Source organism: Ricinus communis, chromosome 5, assembly GCF_019578655.1.
Source record: "Ricinus communis isolate WT05 ecotype wild-type chromosome 5, ASM1957865v1, whole genome shotgun sequence".
NCBI classification, from domain to species: Eukaryota; Viridiplantae; Streptophyta; class Magnoliopsida; order Malpighiales; family Euphorbiaceae; genus Ricinus; species Ricinus communis.
Window position 1 is genome coordinate 6,825,279 of NC_063260.1, and position 23,629 is coordinate 6,848,907.

At 32.2% G+C, this 23,629-nt stretch overlaps 3 protein-coding genes across 3 annotated transcripts; 2 read left to right on the forward strand and 1 right to left on the reverse strand.

The window, feature by feature from the left end:
- The first annotated feature begins 3,995 nt into the window (after positions 1 to 3,995).
- On the forward strand, positions 3,996 to 4,437 carry LOC8265566. The gene has a single exon (XM_015725219.3). It carries the CDS (start codon positions 4,077 to 4,079, stop codon positions 4,248 to 4,250), a length of 174 nt encoding a protein of 57 aa, XP_015580705.1. The 5' UTR covers positions 3,996 to 4,076; the 3' UTR covers positions 4,251 to 4,437.
- Positions 4,438 to 6,421: 1,984 nt separating this feature from the next.
- LOC8265565 lies at positions 6,422 to 9,198 on the reverse strand. Its single transcript, XM_002528892.4, has one exon. The coding sequence runs from the start codon at positions 8,814 to 8,816 to the stop codon at positions 6,573 to 6,575; it is 2,244 nt and encodes a 747-aa protein (XP_002528938.2). The 5' UTR covers positions 8,817 to 9,198; the 3' UTR covers positions 6,422 to 6,572.
- Positions 9,199 to 17,196: 7,998 nt separating this feature from the next.
- LOC8265564 lies at positions 17,197 to 21,755 on the forward strand. The gene is made up of 15 exons (XM_048373908.1): positions 17,197 to 17,367; positions 17,461 to 17,647; positions 17,743 to 17,794; positions 17,868 to 17,913; positions 18,094 to 18,141; positions 18,280 to 18,398; positions 18,492 to 18,557; positions 18,635 to 18,768; positions 19,078 to 19,138; positions 19,254 to 19,312; positions 19,605 to 19,709; positions 20,281 to 20,356; positions 20,776 to 20,888; positions 21,132 to 21,191; positions 21,272 to 21,755. The coding sequence occupies exons 1-15, from the start codon at positions 17,280 to 17,282 to the stop codon at positions 21,375 to 21,377; spliced, it is 1,320 nt and encodes a 439-aa protein (XP_048229865.1). The 5' UTR covers positions 17,197 to 17,279; the 3' UTR covers positions 21,378 to 21,755.
- Positions 21,756 to 23,629: the final 1,874 nt, after the last annotated feature.

Here is a 23,629-nt window from a genome sequence, read left to right on the forward strand (position 1 = left end):
CTTGGGATTTAGTTTTCCTTCCTGCAGGAACGTGCTATTGGTTCTCGTTGGGTCTACAAGATTAAAACTAAGTCTGATGGTTCTATTGAAAGGTATAAACCTCGTTTAGTGGCTAAAGGTTATTCTCAAGAATATGGTATGGATTATGAAGAGACTTTTTCTCCCGTTGCTAAAATGACTACAGTTCGAACTCTTATTCTTTGTTGCCGTTCGCTCGTCAGTTGGGATATAACTCAAATGGATGTCAAAAATGCCTTTTTGAATGGCGATCTTCATGAAGAAGTTTATATGGTCCCTCCTCCTGGTCTTGATCATCATCCTGGTGAAGTCTGCAGACTTAGAAAGGCTCTTTATGGTCTCAAACAGGCTCCTCACGCTTGGTTTGAGAAGTTCTCTGCTGTAATTACTTCACTTGGTTTTCATCCTAGCCACCATGACTGCTTATCAAATGTACTTACCGGTCGAATTTTGCTCTCTCATATGTTGATGATATGATTATTACAGTGATGATGTTGTCGGGATTAGTCTGTTAAAGTCCGAATCGACTCGTTGTTTTCATGAAGGACTTGGGTTCCCTTCGTTACTTCTTGGGTATTGAAGTTGCTTCTTCTCCAAAAGGGTATCTTCTTTCTCAATCTAAGTACATTTTTGATATTTTTGAGCGTGCTCGCCTTTTTGACAATAAGACTGCTACTCCAATTGAGCTCAACGCTCGTTATTCTACTCGATGGTTCTCATCACGGGATCCGAGTCTATCTACCGTTGTTGGAAGTTTGATTTATCTTACTATCACTCGCCCGATATTGCATATCTGCTCATATAGTCGGTCAGTTTGTTACTTCTCTACTACGATTCATTGGGAAATTCTTTGTTCGCATTTGAGATACCTCCGCGGGACTCGATTTGGACTCTTTATTTTCATCGCTTCATCTTTAGAGTTATGTGCTTACTCTGATGCTGATTGGGCTGGTGATCCCACTGACTGCAAATCAACTACTGGATTTTGTATCTTTTTAGGTGATTCCCTTATCTCTTGGAAAAGTAAGAAGCAAGATGTCATTTCTCAATCCTCAACGGAGGCTGAATATCGCGCTATGGCTTCTACTACTTGTGAAATAGTTTGGTTGCGATGGTTGCTTGCTGATATGGGTGTCTTTCTGCGGCAACCAACTCCTTTACATTGTGATAATAAGAGCGCTATTCAGATTGCACACAATTCAGTCTTTCACGAACGGACCAAGCATATCGAAATCGCCTGTCATATTACCCGTCATCATCTTCAGAATGGCACCTTGACTTTGCCTTTTGTTTCTTCTTCCTTACAGCTTGCGGACTTATTTACAAAATGTCTAACTGCTTCACGTTTTCATTTTTTATCTGACAAACTCTCGATGCTTGTTGCTATCGCATCGTGAGTTTGAGGGGAAATGTTAAACACTGTAATTAAAGGTTTATTGTAAGGGTAGTATAGTCTTTTCCATGATTAGAGTATAAATAGTCATCTTTCCTTTATTTTTAGGGTAGGCTTCTTTTGATGATGTACATTATGATTTTCTCTCAATCTTTTCAATCCCAACCCCTCCCAGTTTATTTTCGATTGCTCAACCATCTAGCTCTGTCTATTGTGGAAATACTTGACTAATTATGGCCTCCTGATACTCATCAAATAATAGATGTGTTATTGCAGTTGAGTGGTGGGAATTATCAATAAGGAGAACAAGGGCTTATTAAGCAAGAATAATCCGCATTAAATCTAAACACAATATTTCCACATTAAGTCTAACAACGTCTTATTATAATTACAGGAAAGCCATATCTTTTCCATCATTTTGTTAGTAAGAATCCTGCAGCATGTCCTTTTATTTTTTGACAGCTTCAGAAGCTAAAAACCATAAAGCAGTTTCGACATCAAATGCTTCTTTGTCAGAGACTTTAAAATCCTAGTATGCTAACTATTAATTACTAAAACCTAAACCTTTTAGCAGTTTATATTCATCTCACACAGCTAATAACACTTAAAAGAGGTTTTGAAATATTATACATGACTAATTTTCAAGATGTGATTGGTTGGACATAACAAATGTGACATGTTATAAGGATCCAAACTGGGCCTTCACCCTGAGAAAGGGAAAAAAAAGAGAGCCGTTTAGATTTATGTATCCATGATTCCTGCTCAAGGTTCTGGTGATGAGGCCCATAATAATGCCAGAAAGAATTTCTTCACGAAAGGAAATGCTAATACAGAAAGTGGAATTCTGAATTTCTAATTTCTGGTTTTATGTTAGTAATTTCAAATTCATCAGAAACTGGCGTACTCAGTTCCTAAGCCACAATTTTCATTTTCGTATTCTATTCATGTATAGATAGAAAAATAGAAAAACCATGACATGCTAAACAATGTTGATATAGACAATACATATTATCAAGACAAATAGAGTAATGAAGTTAGAATTCTATCAATATTGTTGAAATGTAATAGTATCACACAATACTATTGACTTTACAATTGTTGTTCTCACACCTACCTATATATAGTTGTTGCAGTGATGATCTACAACAAAAGTAGTTCACAGTTAGCAAAAGTAGTTCACAGTTCATACTATACAAAACCATCATTGACTTAGACAGCTAGATCACTAAACAATAAAATCACATAGGCACACAACTTAGAAGCTCTAGCTTGCCTTAACCACTGTAGAAATTGTCAAATAGCTCTTAGTAAGAAATTGGGCGTCAAGTCTCTGTGCCTTTTCATACTACCTTAAACTGAAAAGCACTAAGAAGGCTCTTAATTAACCATTAATTAACCTTTTAGCTTATTATTATCTTTTCCAACTTCCACCAAGGCCTGGCACTAAAAAGTTCATAGAGCAATATTAAGTGACTCTGACTGATAGTGGTAACAGCAGCAACCAGCAACGATAGTTTGTAATAACAAAAAGTCAAATTAAGCTTAACTCAAACGAATTGTTTTACAGATAGAGAGCTAAAGACTCCATTTCAATGAAATAATTAAACTTTCTTGCATTTGAAGCTGATTCAGTTTCTATTTCCCCAAAAGAATAAAAATTATCTTCTCAAAATCTTTTTAAGTGAAAGAAAGGATCATATAGATATGCAATAACGCATGCACACAGAAAATGCAGTGCAACAACTCAAATCAACTCAAATCCACCAATGTCTATCTTCAAAACTAGTCTTCCGAATTGAACTTCTTTGCTCTACTCTGATTCATTTATGACCAAAATCTATTCTAATTTTGGCAATCAAATTACCATCGTACACGATAATTATAACTCCAAACTCCATTGGCCATGCATAGCACAGATTTTATGATTTGTTTCCAGTTAATTACGTATTAACATGAACTTAACCAAAAATCCTTGCAGAAATCAGGTGTTTATTACCAATTCTTAAAACTGCAAGAAAATGATTCAGAATAATTCAAAACATACGATCGCAATTGTCTAGTGCCTATCTACTGAGACAAATAATAAAAATACGCGTAACAAAGTTATTAACTGAAACAAAATGAGATATTATAATGAAAAGAGAGGCAAAAGAGGAACCCGATAACTTTGAATGTCGCGTAAATGGAAGAATTGCAGAGGATATAGAAGAAGCAACAATGCAGTTTGTTTCTCTGATCCTGGAATGTTACCTGCCAGTAATCTACAAATGTTAGGAATGAAAGTAGTATGCATTAAAACTATAAGGATAAAAGTGTTAAAAGTGATAAAATATAGGGACTTAGTTATAATTCTTCTTATTTTTTTGGTCCGGCCACCTATCTAAATGATTTACATCTGTTTTTTTTCTCCACCTAACGACGTCGTTTAACTTTTTTCTTTTTTCTTTTTCTTTTTTAAATCTCGTGGTCTAGTCAGCACTCAGCAGCACAAAGAAGGGACCCCATGTGAGTTTGTGGAGCTTGGATGGAGGGTCACAGAAAGCGGGAGCAACAAGAACCGCCATTAATATATGCTTTAGTAAGTTGACTGGTACTCTAAAACCTTTCCCTCTTTATAATACTCAGATCTAATTAAAATTTAAAACCCTTCAATTGAGATTTGTGGATGGGGATATTTAGAAGTGGGTTCTCGTTCATTGTAGGTACAGTGTGTGGAATTTATGTTGCTCAAAACTACAACGTTCCCAACATTAGGAAGCTGACCAATACTGGTCTCGTAATCGCTAAACACATTGAAGAAACTTATAGGAAGCCAAAGAAACGAGATGAAGATGATTGATTTTGGGATTTAATGCTCTTTTTTATTCAAGATTGTTCTTTCATTGCTGTTTTTTAGGGTTTTGTGGGCTCTTTTATAGGATCAAATTTAGGGGATATAATTGTAATTTTTGTCTTTGGGCTTCAAATTGTTAATTGATAGTTGGAATTGAAGATAGTTAATAAAATATTTGCCTTTTTTTGTTTCATTGTTTATGTTTCTGCTGTTGGGTTTTGTTTCTTTTTTATTTACTGTCTTCTAATGAAATCCCTATTTAAAACTAAAAGAAAATAAACTGTGGTAGGAAGATGCAAAGTTTGAATGGAAAATGCATGCTGGCCAATCTGACTTTTTATTCTTTTCTTTTAATCATTAGAGTTTTTAGACGTTTTAGCACTCTTTTTCTCATAGTGACAGGTTGCAGCATCAAATGCAATGTTAACATAAGACGGGTAGCAATGATTTTTTTTCTTAAAAAGAATTGGCTTTATGTTTATCAAAAGATTCATTCAATAGAAAAAGTTTGCCAAGAAACTTAAAAGTTCACTGCAATTTGATGGCATGCGAGGCAATTTTAATAACTTCGTTTGAAACCAGAAGTTTTAGCTGTCTTACTGAGAAACAGCAAAATCAAAAAGTGAAGCATGCATTATCTCTGGTACAGGTAATATTTTATTTTCTTGTTATGCTTATTCTTCTTTGTGGGTTATTGATGATGGGCCACAAACTCTTATATGCAGTAACAATTTAGTTTCACTAATTTGGATATCTCTCTTGAATCTGTTGTCATACTTGCTGGTGGTAATTGAATTCTATGCTTAGTGTTAATGATGCTTAGTTTTTTTTCCATCTTTGTTCTTGTCTCTTGTGCATTATGTTCCTAATTGTACTTTCAGTAGATAAGTTGGCCAAGATTATGAATTTTAGAGTGGTTATAGTTTATTCTCTTACCCCAAAACAGATGATTAGTGGAGGACATGAGCAATACGGGTCATATATGGTTTTTCATGTTGGAGACTCTCCGATCAGTGGTGGTTTCTTTTGGGAGATCTACCAATACTTAGGCCGGTGTCTAGTCTTAGATGTAACACATCAGTTAGGCTAGCTGCATTGCATTATAAACTGACATTTTTATATTTACATACATCTCGTGGTATACTGAAAAAAAATCTGTATAATATGGGAAGTATAATGAATGTTTTGCATGTTTGTTGTATTTTTTGGGGAGATTTTATGTGTATAAAATTCTTAGGGGTATTCCCATTCTCTCTGCAATAAAACTATTGTGTTTTGCTGATGAATGATAGAGGAATATTATTTGTTTGGTTAAAAAAGGTTAGTAGCTCCGTGGATTCAAAATTCATTACCTCAACGTAGGGTAACCCCTATATATAGCATGTATTATCTATGGTCCATGGTGACCCTCATAGATGTGTGCATAATTGGTATGAAATTGCAAGCTTCTCATGACCCTAAATATATTACGTAAATGGGGGCTATCCTGAGTGCCAGGGGTAACAATGCTGCCAAACTGCCCATTTTAACAATCTACTTCATGGATTAGTTTCTATCTGAAACACCAATAAAGGAAATGCCTGATTTGGAGAAGTGTGAAAGGGCCCTTTGCTTTACTTGAGTTTCCTTTAAAGGCCACAGAAGGCATTAGTATCTTTCTTGCTTACAGCTTCCATTTCCCTTTTGCTTTTGTGCTGTAAGCATGTAGCGTACTCTATTCTTAGGTTGCATAGACTGATCTGTTGTTTTTGGCTTCACCAATAGGTTTCATCTGAGATCTTGTAAAAGATTCTTGATGGACATGCACACGATCCTATTTCTCAGTTGCATTGTGTGACATTCTGCTTTGCATGATAATCCTTTTAAGCAACAATAGCTTCTTCAGTGAGTTTGCTGGTTCTAATTTAACGTTATGGTTCACTAAATTCTCTCAAAGATTATATCTGTACTTGGCTTGGCTCGAGTCATATTTTGCATCTTTTATATAGATTTATTTATTGTTATAATCCAGACAAATATTTATTATCTTGCTTGTTATTATTATCCAACGATCCGATGTTTGGGGTGCTGAACTTACTATAGGTTGAGTGTATCAGCCCCATCACCTAGAATCTTAATTCATGCTTTGGAATGTTTTGCTGGACATTTGAATTTTTCAACTTTTAAGGATTGCCATGTCTCAAAATGTAGTTCCTACTTCTGATATACATAACTGTATTTTATATCGACGTTGATCACAAGTATTTACATTAAACATCATATACAAAAGAAAACAAGTTTTAGCACAATCATGAGCTGATCTTACTATAAACTCCAAGTTTGTACTTCTTAATCAATGGTTAGGTGCAAATCAGGTGAAATAGAAGCAATTGGATCACTTTCTGTTGGAGATGGAGCAAAGGGTAAATCACTTTTCAGCTTGTGGAATGCACGCCACTTGTCAATGGAAGCCATTTCATCAGGACCTAAAATGGGGATTGCTCTTTGGTTCAGAAGTTTCAGAATCGTTTCTGTTTCACCTAGAAGGAAAACTGCATGCCGGACACTTTCTTCCCGTACTTCAACTGAGCTGGTCAAACACTTGAGGGATATGATACGTTCTAAGTTGGTGAGACAAGCACCCATTATATCTGAGATCATGATAGTTACTGCTTCATATAACCTATCATTGTTCTTGCTGTTACTTCTTTCATAATACTGCAGAACAGTATGGCTTATTCTATACATGGAATTAGCAGCCAATACCTCTATAGGCCACTTTGAAGGGGTTTCCTTTTGGCATTCATTCATGTATCTCGTCTTAAATTCCAGATACATATTCTTTGCAGCATCAGCAAGTCCTTCAAGTATTTCCTTCGCGCTTGCTGCTTGGCAGGACAGTTTATTGAGATCCACATCTTGCCACTTGTGATATAGATCAACTCCTTGCCATACAATTAATGCTGTCTTCCTGATGTTAGTCATGTCTCTTTCTGCATCCAGGTTTTCCTCTATGTGTTTGACATAGATGAGGCCTTCATGCACACTACGTATGAACTGCTTACGTAAGCAATTGCTGATGTTTGGAATTGCAATTGCAATGGCTGTTAGAGTCACTACTGGAAGAGACCAACAATTTGGAGGCTCTTCACAATCTAAAGAGCTAACTAGGTCACTGTCAAATTCTCTCACTCCCTGAAGTCCTCTGGATGATTTTTCCAACAATTGTATGAAATGTTTGGGTTGTTTCTTTTTGCCCTTCTTTATCCAGTAATCTGTAGCGTCGCAATTATCCTTCATCATCAGCTCAACTAGTTCAGTCTCACCCTCAAGATGCAGAACAAAACGACTAAGATCTGGTTTTGTGCTGGGCTGTGAATCTGAACCTGAGTCAATTGTTTTGGATTTGAGCATTAACTTTTTGCAACATCTGAAGAATAAAATAATTCGGCTCACGAGGTATACAGAAATGAATCGAATAACTTTGCTTGCCAATACAACTCCTATTTGCATTCCAATGCACAAGTCTAGGACTTTTTCTTTTGTATCATGGCAAAGTTTCCTGCAGTGCCGGTTGTGGATTCGAATGGTAAATGGGCACTCTTTCATCTCTACTAGGAACTGGATCCAGTACCTCTCTACTTTAAATTCCCTCTCACTGTGTTTCTTCCCTATTGTTGGGCACCTGAAATTTATAGCAGAGAACCATCTAATTGCAGGGGCAATAGTACCGACTCCTATAGCCATTGTCTGTGTTATGAGAACTAAGAGGGCAGACCATTTATAGTCAGATTCTCCAGTGCAAAACTTGAATGACCAAGGCATCAAGTAAGATCTTAACATGGCCTCAGCTAAAGTCATGGCACTGAGGAAGCAGAGTGCACCTGCAGCAGTGCATGTAACTGAACGCCCCATCACAAACTGGGGGCTGCAGGTGTGAGCCATCATCCAGTATTTCATTAGATCTTGTCTAAGTTTGTTTTCCACTGGACTGGAAGTTTCAATTGAGGATTCTTCCACAGCCATGTCAAACTTTTTCTTGTACTTGAACTCTAAATATTTCTTAGTTGTCGGCACCGTTAAAGCTGAAAAGCTCAAGATTACAAGCAAAACTAGCATGAAGAACATGGTTAATGCATGCTCTTTCCAGTACAGATAAATCACACCAGTGCCTAATTGGATGCAAATATTAACTATAACAGTGATAACAAGTATTCCAAGAGCCATGATATTCATGCAGATTTCTCTGTTTTCCATAGCTCCAAGAGAAGGCATAGAATTACCCATCAATGTGCAAATCAGAACTCCACTGCTAAGTTTTGTAAGCTGATCGACACGCCGAGGCATAGGGGTGTTTAGATCAACAGACAGTTTGATCGCCACAGCTATGATGGTCAGTGAAGTGGCATTGATGCAGGCGAACTTACTAGGGAACCAGAATTTTAGATAGCGGCAGCCATGGATGACATCTGCAGCCATCGCAATGGCACAAGCGAGAGATGCTACTGCTATGTAGACGCCAATCCATGGAAGTGGCTCACTGAACTTTGCTTCATTCAGGTTCCCATCAACAGTGCACCCAAGCTTAACCATCTATATTGTCCCGAATTTATTTCACTACAATAGGGTTGGCTTTTGGCAGCTGGTACTGAATGATCAGCTGATCAACCGGCTTGCAGGTTGAAACGATCTTTATTTGACAAGATCTTGCTGGTATCCCTGTTGTCTGATTGGATTGGAGCTGCGAAGGGTATGATTGGCTCTTCATTCTTCAGCGAAGGTGAAAGTCAAATAGAACATTTCTGACTTGTGATGGTAATAACAGTGCTGGGGTCGTCGCAATAATAAGCATGTGGTGTTGATGACTTGATATTAGAAAATCCAGCAGAGTTGAGGATAATACTTACCACCAATTTCTGAGGGGCCTATAAATTGGACTTCTCTTTCAATTCTTAGCTTGCTTAAAAGTCAGTCCATTCAGTCCACGCCCATTTTGATTGTCACTTAGTATGATATAATTCTAATGGAGCAGTTATAATTGCCCGTAAGAGTCTTCTTCAAGACTTTTATCCGCATCACCTTTGTTCATTTTACTTGCTGAGTGCAATTAACCTAAAAGTGTCTTTTTCTTTTTAGTTAAAAAAAAAGGAATATTCCAAATCCATCAAAAAGAAAATTATAGTAATGAATTTAATTTTTAGGAGAAGGGAGAAAAATTACTAAGTAAATGCGGTCGAGTCTTCAAAAAGAAAAAAAAAATATTTGCTTAAAAAAATTTAATAAAAATTAATCATATATTCTTTTTTCTATATGGAATCTAGACCAATTGGACTTATGAAAAGACTATTTTTAAAATAAGATAAGTTTAGAAATATTAATTGTCAATTCCAACTCCATTCGTTACAAGTGAGAAATTTCTTTTTCTTTTATATGTTGAATTATACATTCCAACCATATGCATGCTCTTTTATATTCATTTTTTTCTTTTTCAAGTTTTTCTTTTTCCGACTGAAGGTCAGCGAGGCAGCTCTTGCATTTATGACATATGGGAGGATACTACACTTCAAACAATTGCCTCTCTAGCTGTTTGAAACCTTTTGAGGCACGTTCAAGCGCTTGTTGTATTCAAAAGCCTTATTTTATTTTCTCGTTTGGACGACCTCCACCCAAACATAAAAGGCCCTCGTGCATTGCCAATATTTCAGTATGATTAAAGGATGTGGCAGTTAAAATTTGCTTAGTAGAATGTCAAGATATAACAGTACCATTATATGTAAATAAGTAACCCGTTTGTGATCGAGCTTTATGTGGATCATATAAATATCTAGTATCTGCATATCCAATTAATTCTGACTTCGAGTCTTGTAGATAAAATAAGTCCATATCTGATGTACCACATAAATAATGGAAAACTTGTTTCACACCTTTTCAATATCTTCGAATTGGTGAGCAACTATATCTTGCTAGCAAATTCACAAAAAATGCTATATCAGGTCTTGTATAATTAGTAAGATGCATTAATGCTCCAATAGCACTAAGATATGATACTTCTAGACCAAATATTTCTTCACTATTCTTTCAATGATGAAAAGGATCCTTTTTCGCATCCAAGTATCTAACAATCATAGGAGTACTCATTGGATGAGATTTATACATATTAAAAAATTTTAATATCTTTTCAATATAAGTTAACTGTTGAATAAAAATCTCTCCAAATAAATGTTTGATTTGCAGGCCGAAAAAATTTTATTTATCCCAAATATTTCATCTCAAATTCATTTTTTTAAATAAGTTATTATTTCTGTCAACTCTTCAAGAGTCCCAATAATGTCTAAATCATTAATATAAACTATAATTATAGCAAAACCAAAATTTATTTTCTTAATGAAAAACATATGGAAAATTGAATTGTTAGTAAACAGAACTTCTTTTTTCAAATATCTTGATTATTCCTTCTTTCAAAAAATATTCACTTAGGCGGTTATACCACATTCGTCTAGATTTTTTTAATTTATATAAGGATTTTTGTAGCTTGATTGAATATATTTCTCGAGGTTTTGAGCTACATGCTTCATGCATTTTTAGTCCTTCAGTAACTTTCATATAAATGTCATTATCAAGTTATCCATATAAATAAGTTGTAACAACATCCATAAGATATATATGAAATCCTTCTAAACTTGTTAGACTAATTAAAAATATAAATGTAATTGCATCCACAACTGAGGAATAAGTTTCTCCATAATTAATGTTAGGTCTTGCAAGAACCTTTGTGCTACAAGTCGTGTTTTGTATTTCACAATCTCATCTTTCTCATTGCGTTTACGCACAAGAATCCATTTATAGCCTACTAGTTTAATATCAACAGGTGTCAAAATAATGGGCCCAAAGACTTTTCTAATAAGTTTAATTATGCTTGGATTGCATCTTTCTATTTAGGCAAATTATTTTTTTTCAATATTCAATGACGAACTTAGGTTCAATGTCTTCACTTTCTTTTGCAATGTCAATTGCTACTGTATATGCAGATACATTATCGACAACAGTTTCACTTTGGTTCCATCTCTTACTTGAAGTGACATAGTTGATTGACATCTTATTGTTTTCATTATCTTCATGCACTTGAACCTCTGTTGGGATTACTTATTCATCTATATCTTTTATTATAGACTCTTCAGGAACATTAATTTTGGGATGTCACTTGGTTTATTTTTTTTTCTTTTCTTTCTTGCATTTTTATCCTTGGAATGAAGTGGCCTAGCATACTTTTGACTTGTCATGGACTCATTTACTATAATATTAACATGTTGTCCTATTGACATCAATTCTAGCTAGAATATTTTCATCTCATATATGAGATTTAATAACTCTTTTTCAATCACAAAATACATCTTGCAAATGGTTTGCTATACTTTGCAAATGAATGATCCTTTGAACTTCTAGTTCATATTGTTTTGAATTAGGATCGTGATGATTTAATGATGGTCATTTCAAATAATTTATTTCCTTAATTACTTGTTCTTTCCCCCTAACTTAGGAAACAAAGCTTTATTAAAATGACAATAATTAAATCTCGCAGTAAAGACATCCCCCGTTAATTACTCAAGATATTTAATTATAGATGGAGGTTCATATCCAATATATATTCTCAATTTCCTCTGAGGTCCCATTTTTGTGCAATGTGGAGGATCAATTGGGACATAAACAACATATCCAAAAGTTCTTAAATAGGAAATATTTGGTTCCTCACCAGAAACTAACTGTAATGGTGAAAATTTATGATAACTAGTTGGCCTGATACGCATAATAGTTGTCGCATGTAAAGTTGCATGTCCCCAAGCAATTATTGGGAGATTTATTTTCATAATCAGTGGTCTAGATATTAATTGGAGACGTTTAATAAAATATTATGCTAGACCATTTTGAGTATGAACATAAGCTACTTGATGTTCAACAGTTATTCTAATTGACATGCAATAATCATTAAAGGCCTTAGATGTAAATTCACCAACATTATCAAGACGAATTGTCTTAATAACATATTCTGGAAACTGTGCTCTTAATCGAATTATTTGAGCAAGTAATTTGGCAAATACTAGATTTTGAGTTGATAATAAACATACATGTGGTCATTTTGTTGATGCATCTATTAATACCATAAAATATTTAAATGCTCAACATGGTGGATGAATTGGTCCACAAATATCACCTTGTATACATTCTAAAAATCTAGGTAATTCATTTTGAATTTTGCTTGGTGAAGGCCTAATAATCAGCTTTCCTTGAGAGCAAGCCGAACATGAGAATTCATTAGATTAACGAATCATTTGGTTTTTCAATTGAAGGCCATAAGAGCTTTCAATAATTTTTTGCATCATTGTTGATCCAGAATGACCTAATCGATTATGCAAATAAAAAAAATATTTTGGTCAGCAAACTTATAATTTACTACCATATTTGTTTAAATAGTATACATATATGTATAATATAAGCCAGAAGAGAAAGGTACTTTCTCTAATATACATTTCTTTCCCATTGGCAGAGTTGTATTATAGAGATATTTAATATTTTTCACGTTTGTAGTTTCAATATGATATCCATTTCAGTAAATATCTTTAAAGCTCAATAAATTTCTGCCAGATTTTGGGGCGAATTATGCATTTTTAATAAAGAATTATGTACCTCCAAGTAGTAATATATTTATTTTTCTTGAACTTTCAATTATTCTTTTACTACCGGATATTTTTTTAACATAAATTTTTCCCATTATTAAGTGAGAAACATATTTATTATCTCTTAATATGGTGTGCGTGGTTGCACTGTCTACAAAATATAAATCCGCATCATTTGTTCTTAATCATACTAATGACATAATATTTTACCTTTCTATATAAAAAAAATAATACATCAATTAGTATCAATCTTTTGAGGACTAATATATTTAGTTCTTTAGGAATATAAAATATTAATTCCTTAATAAATTGGGATACTAGATTTCAAGATATTTAATTCTTCAGAAATTTATGATCAAAATTCTTCAAGAATTTATACCTTTAGTTATTTATTTGATTAGTTCTTCAAGAACTAAAACTAATAGTAGTTCTTTAGAAATTAAAATTTATAATACAAGTTCTTCGTGAACTAAAATTTATAATATAAATTCTTCAGGAACTAAAATTTATAATATAAGTTCTTCAAAAACTATATATAACATTGGCTCTTCAGGAACTAAGATTTATAATACAACTTCTCCAGGAACTAAAATTTATAATAGAAGTTCTTTAGAAACTAAAAATTTATAATATAAGTTCTTCGAAAACTATATATAACATTAGTTATTCAGGAATTATAACTAATATCAAATAATATATTTATAATAATAAATAAAATAAGAAAGAAATAGATAAAACTTTTATCCTATAAATTATGCAGATAAAATTATAATTGCAATATAAACTAGTATTTAGTTAAAACAAAGGAATTTAATAGAAATTTAAAAATCATAAAAAAATACTATATACTCATTCGGACTACCAAAATAGGTCATTGTAAATTCAATAATGAATTCAATAAAGATAGAATATAGCCTCATGTAATTTATTTTTTTTAAATATGAAAAGAAAAAAAAAAACTCTACCTTAAATCATGTTCTAAGCAATTGTGTTGATACGTGTTATGAAATTAATAACAATAAGAAAAATAAAGAGTATTATAAACTAAAAAATAAGAATAAAGAAAATAAAAAAAGAAGGGAGAATAATTTTTCTATAAGTATATATATGTATATGTATGTATTTATGTATATCATTCCATTAATTGTAACACATATTTATAGGTTTAAAAGGTTATAAAGATAAAATTCTATTTATATAAAAAAATTATTTTTTAAATATAATTATAAACATCTAATATAATCCAGATACTGTATATTTTCATAACAAAAAATTATTTATCATATTTAGAGAAGGAAAGTGTACATCTAGACACCTGAGCAATCTGCATTAAATGTCTACGTACCAAAAACATATTTCTAATTGACAGATAAGACAAAAAAATGACATATTGCTTTACTATGAAGGATTATTATATCATGGATCGAGGAACATGAAAGTTCATATACTCAAGATCAATACACATGTATATTGTTAAATTATAAGATTAGATGTGCATTTTGATAAATTATGAAATTAGAGATTGGTTGGTTAGACATTAATTAATATTTTATATTAATAAATAGTTAATAGATAAACAAAATAAAAATAAATTAATATCACAAATTTAAATCTATCGCAAAATAAATGAATTAATATATTATAATTTTTTAATCATGTCTCTTCTCTTAATCTTATATTATATTATTATTATAAATTTATTATTATATTTTTATTTCAATTTTTATAATTCTTATATTTTATATTTTTTATTAAAACACTGAATTTATTTTTTATGAATTTTAATAAAAAATACTATATATATATATATATATAGTAAAATAATAGAAATTTTAATGAACATGATTAAGAGTAAACATAAGAAAAAACTAATTTTATATTTTCAAAAGAATAAAAATAATTTTAATCCTTTTTCCTTCAACCATCAACATTATGATTTTAATTTATAAAATGACTTGTAAGTTTATATGTTATAAATTGTAAATTCATCACACGTATATTTAAAATTTATAGATTATAGACTAGAAAATCATAAATTAAAAAATAAATTCATATATTAAGAATCAATTCCTCTTTAAGAATTAATGAACATGCACTTTATATTTAATGAACCTTACACTAATAATAGATAAATATATAATTTATAAATAATAAAGCTAAAATTTATATATTAATAGACCTAACACTAATAACATATGAATATATATTTTATAAGTAATGAATTCAGATTTTATGTTTAATGAACCTGAAGTTTATATTCAACGAATCTGACATTAATAATAAATAAATATACAATAAGTGCATAACATAAATTAGTATTCATAAGTTAAAAAATAATATATGTTATTATCTACAAGTTATAAGTTCATAAAACGTACACTTGAAGTTTATTTAATAAATACACACATTAACATCCATAAAAGAGTCATTTAGTCTCCATTAACTATTTGTTCCCTATGATTAAACTTATTAAATACTTTCTTAATTCAAATAAATTCTAAAATTCAATTAGTATGGAATAGAGAAAATAACTATTAATAAAATTATAAATAAGATAATCAATAATCAATAAAATATAAAATTATTTTTATAATTTAATACTTAATAAAATTATTAATTTATCAAATATCAAATATTAAAATCATATTTTAGATTTTATAAATTAATTTAGTTTGTAATATGATCATTTTGTCATCCAAAAGACATAAAAAAAGAAAAATAATTTTTTTTAAATACAATTAAAAAAAACTAAATGTACGTATAAGAAAACCTAAATTCACAATACTATATCAACCTGGATTCATATAGAATTTAGCTATCATGGACTCGAACCCATGATTCATTATGTATTAAGTGCCACGAGTGACTTTTTTTCTTTGAATATTAGAAGTTGTCTTACAGACACTACTTTTCTGTTTAACATGTCTCATCTCTTTATTTTCTTATTATATTATAAATATTAAATTATTATTATACTTTTTATTTTAATTTTATATTTACAATGTATTTTATATTTCTTTTATTACAACACTAAATTTATCTTTTAGTAATATGCTGATATTCTTATAATAAAATGTGATATATTTAAATGAAATTTGTCTATATATAAAATTTTATTATCGATTCTATTTTTCTATGAAAATATAAGATTTAATCATATTTTAGCATATATTTATATCAAAATAATATTATATTTTACTTTCTTAAGATTTAAATTTAAATTATTTTTTATCATTATATAGTAATATTTTAATTTTTAAGACTTAATAATAATAAAATATTAAAATTAATATTTTTATATTCATAATTATAAATTACAAAACACAATTATAGACACAAATTCATCTGTAAATACTATTAACATCAATCATGAATCTGTAAATACTATTAATATCAATCATAAAATAACATGGTCGTAGATTAATAGTAGGTTTCATAAATTATAAAGATAAGTTTAATAAACATATATTTGAGGTTCATAAATAGTCAATAAATTCATAAAAAATACAAATTCATAAGGCAAAAATAAAAAATTCATAATAAATTATAAATTTATCACACATACACTTGAAACTCATAAATTATAGTTTAAAAATTTATAATTTAAAAAACAGAAATTCATATATTAACCGATGAATTTACATTTCACAAATAATAAACCTACACATTACATATAATGAGTCTATAATTAATACTTAATAATCTTGTTGCTTATAATTATATGTTAATAGTAAATTTTTTCAATCAACTTACACCAATACTATTAATGAACTTATAATTTATATTTAATAGATTCATAAATCCACATCTTATCAAATATAAATATACGTGATAATAAAAATTCAATATCATATAAAAGATAAATATGTTGTCTTATAAAAATATAGTAATATCTTTAAAATTATTTTAAAAAATTACTTAAAATGTTAAAATTCATAAATAAAAATTACATTAAACAATTATATATAAGAAAATTTCTTTATTTTATATTAATATTTATAATACTAAAATTATTATTAAAATAATTAAATAAATATAAAAACTCAACCATCAATGTAATTTTTTCTTAGAGAAATTAATATAATCTTAGTTGAAAAATTAATCAAATAAAAAACTCAACCATTGATATAATTGTTATTAGAAGATCAATATATTTTTATTTACCTCTTGAATACTAAAAAAGAAAATATTTATATTTATATTTGTGATTTGATGGTGGACTGTGAAGCCAATATGATTCTGCGTTTAGGATATAATATGCCAGAAACGACGTGTCGCTTTAACATCTGATACAATATCTTAAAAAGCATCCTGTTCTTAATTTTCTGTTGCAGGCATAGCTTGGTCTAAACAACTTGTTTAGAATTGATCGATACAAAAAATAATGGGGACGAGAACGAATTTCTACAAGAATCCTTCAATCTCTTACAAAAAAGACTTTAGCATCTCTTCTGTTCTTCAAAACCTAAAAGGTATCCGGTATCCATTATTCTTTGCCACTTCATCTTCCATTTTTCCATTTCTCTTTCTGTTTGTTTAGCACAATTATATACTCCATTTTGCAGCTTATAATATCGCAACCGGAAATGCCCCTGTTACCGACGAAGAAGAGCAACAGAACCGTGAGATAGAGCATGATAGGCCCAAAAAGGTGGGCCAGAAACGCCGGTCTACGGGAGGTTCGCCACGGCGCACAGACATAGAGGAGCATGGTGGACCGATGTCGCACCAGGATTATGTAGACAAGAGAAGGCAGAGTTTATAACTCTATCTTAATTTCATTCTTTTTAATTTTTTAATTTTAAATTTTGACATGCATATATTCTCTCTCTTTGTGGCCTGTACAGGAAGGAAGTGAGCTCTTCTCAACCTTATGAAACATTGACTGCTAATGTTTTGGTAAATGAATGATCTTTTCACTTTTAAATTTTTTGTGAAACTTTTGATCTAATTATTATGGTTATTTTTGTAGCTGCAGGGAAGTTGTAGCTCGGTTTTAAATTTGGTAGATTATGGAAGTAAGCACCTCATTAAAATCAGTTTCTTATATGATTTATATTATTGAGGAATAAATTGCTTAGATAGAGCTAATTGAGGAGTGTTAAAATGATTGCCAGGTCGAATTGACTATAATTGTCAGTCGCTCATGTTGATTTCATGTGTTTATTTGTTTTATTTTTTTACTTCTTGAAACTCAGGTGATGAAAGTGGTTCAGAATCTCAAGAGCAAGATCCCGAAAATTCTGGTTTTGTTTCTTGGTCTCTGTTTATTGACTGTTGTTATTATTCTTGTATCTTGATAGATAATGTCTCTTTAACTGACTCAGGTAGAATTTACATGTCATTGCTTAGACTGTTTATGACTTCATCTGTTTTCTTTTTAGGTCTCACAAATGAAGTCGACCAGGACCAGGTAAAGTCTAGGAGCGAGCAACGGTTTCCTCTGCCAGGGGAACCTGTTTGTGTTGTGTGCGGGAATTATGGGGAATACATATGCAATGAGGTATGGGGAACCTTGTATTTTACTTTTGAAAAAATTCCTGTTTCTCTGTTTGGTCTTCTTACTGATCTTATTCATGTCTATCATTCTTTGTAGACTGATGACGATATATGCAGCATGGAATGCAAAGCTGAACTTCTGCAAAGTCTTAGACTTGCTGAGGTGTTTTTGCATTATCATTTTTATTCTGATATTGAACGTAGTCCCAATCTCTAAATTTTCACTTCTATGTTTTTCAGCCAATCAACCAAAATCCAAACGTTCCCTTCATTGGCGTCAAATGTGCCTTACCAATGCCTGACCTCAGGGACACTTGGGACTATAATCGCAACTGCTGGTCCAGAAAGAGATCTAATCTTTGTACTTATGAATGGTATCTTTCTTTGTCAATCCGATGGTTATTGATTCTTTTTTATAGATAAGGTATTTTAAGAATTACAAATGGCATTTTGTAAGAGTTGATTCTATGACGGAGTATGTGACCCAATGCCTTTTTTATTACGTCTTTTATATCATGGTATCTTGGACATGAACCACAGCTGCCACAGAGCAAAACCAAATGGGTTTTGCTATCATCCTGAAAGAGAGAGAAGAGGAAGAGAGGGTGGTGGGGTGGTGGGATACTATGTGTAATTATTTATGTGTCTACTTACTTGTTTGGATGATGAATGTGCCACTATAGTTGGAAATGTCAGAGGCCTGGGCACCTAGCTGAAGATTGTTTGGTGACAGTATGTAGCCAGGTTTGTTAATATAATCTACTTTAAACACTATTAAGAAATGCACACTATAGAGCTGTGATTTTCCTATGCTTGAATATGTCCAAGGTTAGCATATTAACGTTATCTCCATATGCAGGTGGCAGAAGGGCACAAGAAGAATTCCATACCCAAAGATCTTCTTGGGCTTTACAGAAGGTATGTAGGATACGTTAGTTAGCATCCGTCAATATATACAAAATGAGGGATGTCTTCACAAGGCATTTGCTGGTCATTTTCTGGCTACACTTATATTTCCATTTGATTATGTATCCATCGCTGCCAGATTGCTCTTGATTTCTGTTTCCAAGTAAACCATGTAGCTACTTTGAAGATGACTTTCTGAATAAATGACTACAAGGAAAAGTTAAATTGCATTGGCCTCAAGAATTTGAGCCTTTAAGGATAATTTTTAACTGGGCATCAATTTTATTTTTTTCTGTCTTTGCAGATGCCATCAGATGGGTAAAAACTTGGCAGCAGCAAATTGCAATTCATGCTGCAGTTCTTCAAGTTTGGCAACATGCCTTCATTGTAGTGCTGTTCTTTGTGACTAGTAAGCTCAATTTGTATCTTGGCAGCTGTTGGATATATTTAATCTTTAGACTCTTATGTAGTGCTTAATCATTTTTAATTTTGTGGCCCATTGTTTCCACTCATTTATCTCTCCATAGTTTCTTGACATTATTTGCATAATTTGTATATGAAGTAATTTATGCCCATACCTTTATTATTTTTTCTTTTGCGTGTTTGGTTAGTGTTCCGTAGCTAATGTACCAATTCTTACTTTGTTCAACAGTACCTCTATATCTCTCGCATGGATGTTCATGTAATGAATGAAATATGTATACCTTTACCACTCTTTGGGAAGGTGAAGGTTTTCTTGAGGCCAATTTAGTTGTGTGCCTTGGTGGTTACAGTCTCTGATGGGAAGTAAGATGAAGGTGGTTTATGGAAGGAAACATGTTAGAAATTATGATGGCATTAGCTGTAGTAATAACAGAAGCCAACAGTAATATGAATGTTATTCCATATGATGAGTGGTTGATCCTTTGCGTTTTGCCGAACAAAATTAATATTCCTTGGTTGTTTTTCTTGAACTTCACTTATAATAACTTCAATTTCAGTGCAGGTCATTTGGATGAGCATATAAGGAAGCATCAATCTCATCAGCAATATTACTCTCATAAACTTAAACGCTTGGTAAATTTATTTTAATTCCTATTAATTCTAGATGTTAGGTTAATCTGCTGCTGTATTCACACATTGCATGTATTGTAGTTTGGTTGCCACTAGGTTATTTTGCAGTTTCACAGTTACGCGTAGACCAGTTGAAAAGCCTGGATGCGCACCCGTCTTACCTAAAAATTACATGGGCTCAGATGCATGGTGTCCCTCACTAGCTAGGCCATACCCAATAAAGCCCCAATTTTTATTTGGACAGGCCTGGCCCAATTTTGAGAACTCACAAAATTATAGTAATTTTTCTGGGCCGAGCTTGGTGAAAGAATTAGATCCAGGGATGTCATGCAGATAATTTTGTTCTCTTTGTCATTAGAAAAGGAAAAAAATGCAAAAACTCATACATATTGCTTAATAATGTGATATTATAATTGATGCAGGTAAAATGCTGTAAAGCAACATGCAAGGTGACCAACATCAAGGATCTTATGGCTTGTCATTACTGTTTTGATAAAGCATTTGACAAGTTCTATGATATGTATACTGCAACTTGGTATGTGATGCATACTTTATAAATGCAATCTTTGGATATTTCATTTCTAATGACAAATCCAAGCAAAATCTGAAGGAATGATTCCCTTTTTATAATTTGTTTGTGCCCATTTGTGTTATTCTTAAACCTTTTGTGGTGTTAGCTGTTTTTAAGGTTTTCTTATAGGGCTTATCTAGGAGACAACTAATGTTGCTTCTAAATAAGTAATATATTGAAATTTAAATTTGTGTTTGCTGATTGCAGGAAAGGAGCTGGCTTGTCAATTATCCGGGGTTCTATTTCTTGCGAGGATCATTTTGAATGGTGAGCCTAGTGGCATTAACTGCTATATATTCTTGTTCCTGTTATGTGCTGCTTACCAGCAACTTTCTTTGTGGCTGCAGGCATAGAATTAATTGCATGAATGCAGATGTAGAGGATACCTCATTTATCATCAATAGAAAAGATGCGCAGAGCAAATTTGTTCAGCTCTGTGACTTTATTTTCTGATGCATTCTTCAAGGAAAATTATTAAGTTGAAGTAGTACCTGCGGTTGGCCTTTGCATGACTGGATGCATGCCTCCTACTACACTTACAGCAAGAACAACAAATAGAATTGCAGTCTTATAATTTTGAATTAAAACATAGGATCGTCTGGCTGTGTTGAAGTGGAGCTCACTTGTATTCTTGTATATAGGTGTCTGTATGCAAATGGGTTTGGTAGGAAAAGAATCCAAAATTCCTAAAGGCGTTTCTTCATCATTTTCTTTCCTAACAGGTTTTCTTCATTGTTCACTGGCTCGGTTTATGCCAGCATTGGCTTCATATGTTATGTAAATGTTGAAGTCATTGTCTTCGTTAGTGGAAAAACGTGTTTGGTGTTGAAATCATTGTTCTTGATGTGTTTATATAGATATTAGGGTTGTTAAAAGGTTTCTATTACAGGTGGTCTTAAAAATTTCCTAAAATTAAGAGGAAATTAGGGAGATTTTCACAATCCTACACAAATAAGGATTAGGTGGCTGTTTGGGAAGATTCAAAGCGACATTAAATTCCAATGACCTGAGCCCTATACATACCATTTTATTTGAATTAATTCAGCTCTAAATTCGTTTTTATCCTTCATTTATTCTTTTCTTTGTGTGTCTTTTGGGCAGATTTGACACATTTAAAGCATAAAGAGGTAACCTTCTTTCTTGATCAACCTTCCTTGTGATTTTTGCTTCCTAAATCTGTTCCTTACATGTCTTATACATCAAATTGAAGTTTTAATTCGTTCTTGAGCTTTAAAATCTTGTTTCCAATGCTGTTTGGTTAGAAATTTCCATTCGGGTTGAAACTTGATTGCTTGGTTCTTGAACTTAATTTCTTGTTTTTTTTCACCTTATTTTCGTTCCTTTTACATGCCCATTGCTTCTTTTTGAGTTTTTGATTGTTCTTGATTCATTAGACACTTGTTTTTGTTACTGTTCCTTCTTTTCCTATTTCAAGCTGAACTGCATCTTTCTTGTTTCTTACATCTAGATTGTTTTTTTATATGTCATTTGCATCCGTTTGAAGTTTTCGCTTGTTTGTAGTCCTAATTTTATTGAAAGCGTGACTATTTGTTTAATTTTCTTGACTTTTGCGTTTTGCCTCAACTAAGCTTTTTAGATCATAATTCTTGGTGCATTGCAAGCATAGTGAAATAACTTGATGTGTGGTTATTGATTCACATAAGAATCATTGAAAACAAGCTGAGTGGTGTGAGTTTTTAACTTTGTGTGATCATTCTTGATTGTGCGAAACACGAGTGACCATCCCCATTAATTGAGAGTAAACACGTGAGAGAGTGTTGGTGAGGTCCTTAATTTCCTTCGATTTTTTTTATTGCATACTAACTCTTATTGCAGCATGTCAAGTAGTTCTAGTGGAGGTAATAATGTGTCAACTACCGGCATTACCCGCAACACAAATGCATAAAAATGAGAGGGTGTAACAAAGCATAAGAAATATGAATGAGCAAATGGAGAGGTTTCAACTTGACATGGCAGCCCAACGAAGGGAAATGACAACCAATCAACAAGCCATTATGGACCAAATTAATGCATTTGCCCGAAGTCTGGGAAATAGGCTTAATGAAGGGGGGAATGTGCAAAGGTAATCATGGGCAGCCAATTGGGGCGAATGAGGATGACTTTGATGAGGGTTTTGAGGAATATGATAATGCAACCTATGGTGGGGTTGGTAGAGGCATGGGTAGAGGAGCTAGGAGATACCAAAATCTTGGTAGAGGTAGAGGACACTTTGGTGGTTATGGGAACTATAATGATGTTGATAGGAACTTGGGTAGTATCAAACTTAGGATTCCTACCTTCTTGGGGAAAACTGATCCGGAGGCATATTTGGAGTAGGAAAAGCGGGTTGACCTTATCTTTGATTGCCATAACTTTTCAGAGGAGAAAAAGGTGAAATTGGTGGTTACCCAATTTAGTAACTATGCTATAGTTTGGTGGGATCAGTTGGTGGTTAATAGGAGGAGGAATATGGAAGAGCCTATTAGTAGTTGGATTGCACTCAAAACTATCATGAGAATGCGTTTTGTACCTAGACATTACCATAGGGAGTTACATTAAAGACTCTAATCTTTGAGGCAAGGTACAAAGAGTGTTGATGATTATTATAAGGAGATGGAAATGCTCATGACTAGGGCTGATTTGGATGAGGATAGAGAAGCTACCATGACACGATTCATTGGTGGGCTTAATAAGGAGATTGTTGA

Coding starts and splice junctions, on each gene's coding strand:
- LOC8265566 (XM_015725219.3), top strand. CDS start 4,077: ATGGGGATATTTAGAAGTGGGTTCTCGTTCATTGTAGGTACAGTGTGT.
- LOC8265565 (XM_002528892.4), bottom strand. CDS start 8,816: ATGGTTAAGCTTGGGTGCACTGTTGATGGGAACCTGAATGAAGCAAAG.
- LOC8265564 (XM_048373908.1), top strand. CDS start 17,280: ATGGGGACGAGAACGAATTTCTACAAGAATCCTTCAATCTCTTACAAA. Junction 18,399..18,491: donor GGGAATACATATGCAATGAG/GTATGGGGAACC, acceptor CATTCTTTGTAG/ACTGATGACGATATATGCAG. Junction 20,889..21,131: donor GATATGTATACTGCAACTTG/GTATGTGATGCA, acceptor TGCTGATTGCAG/GAAAGGAGCTGGCTTGTCAA.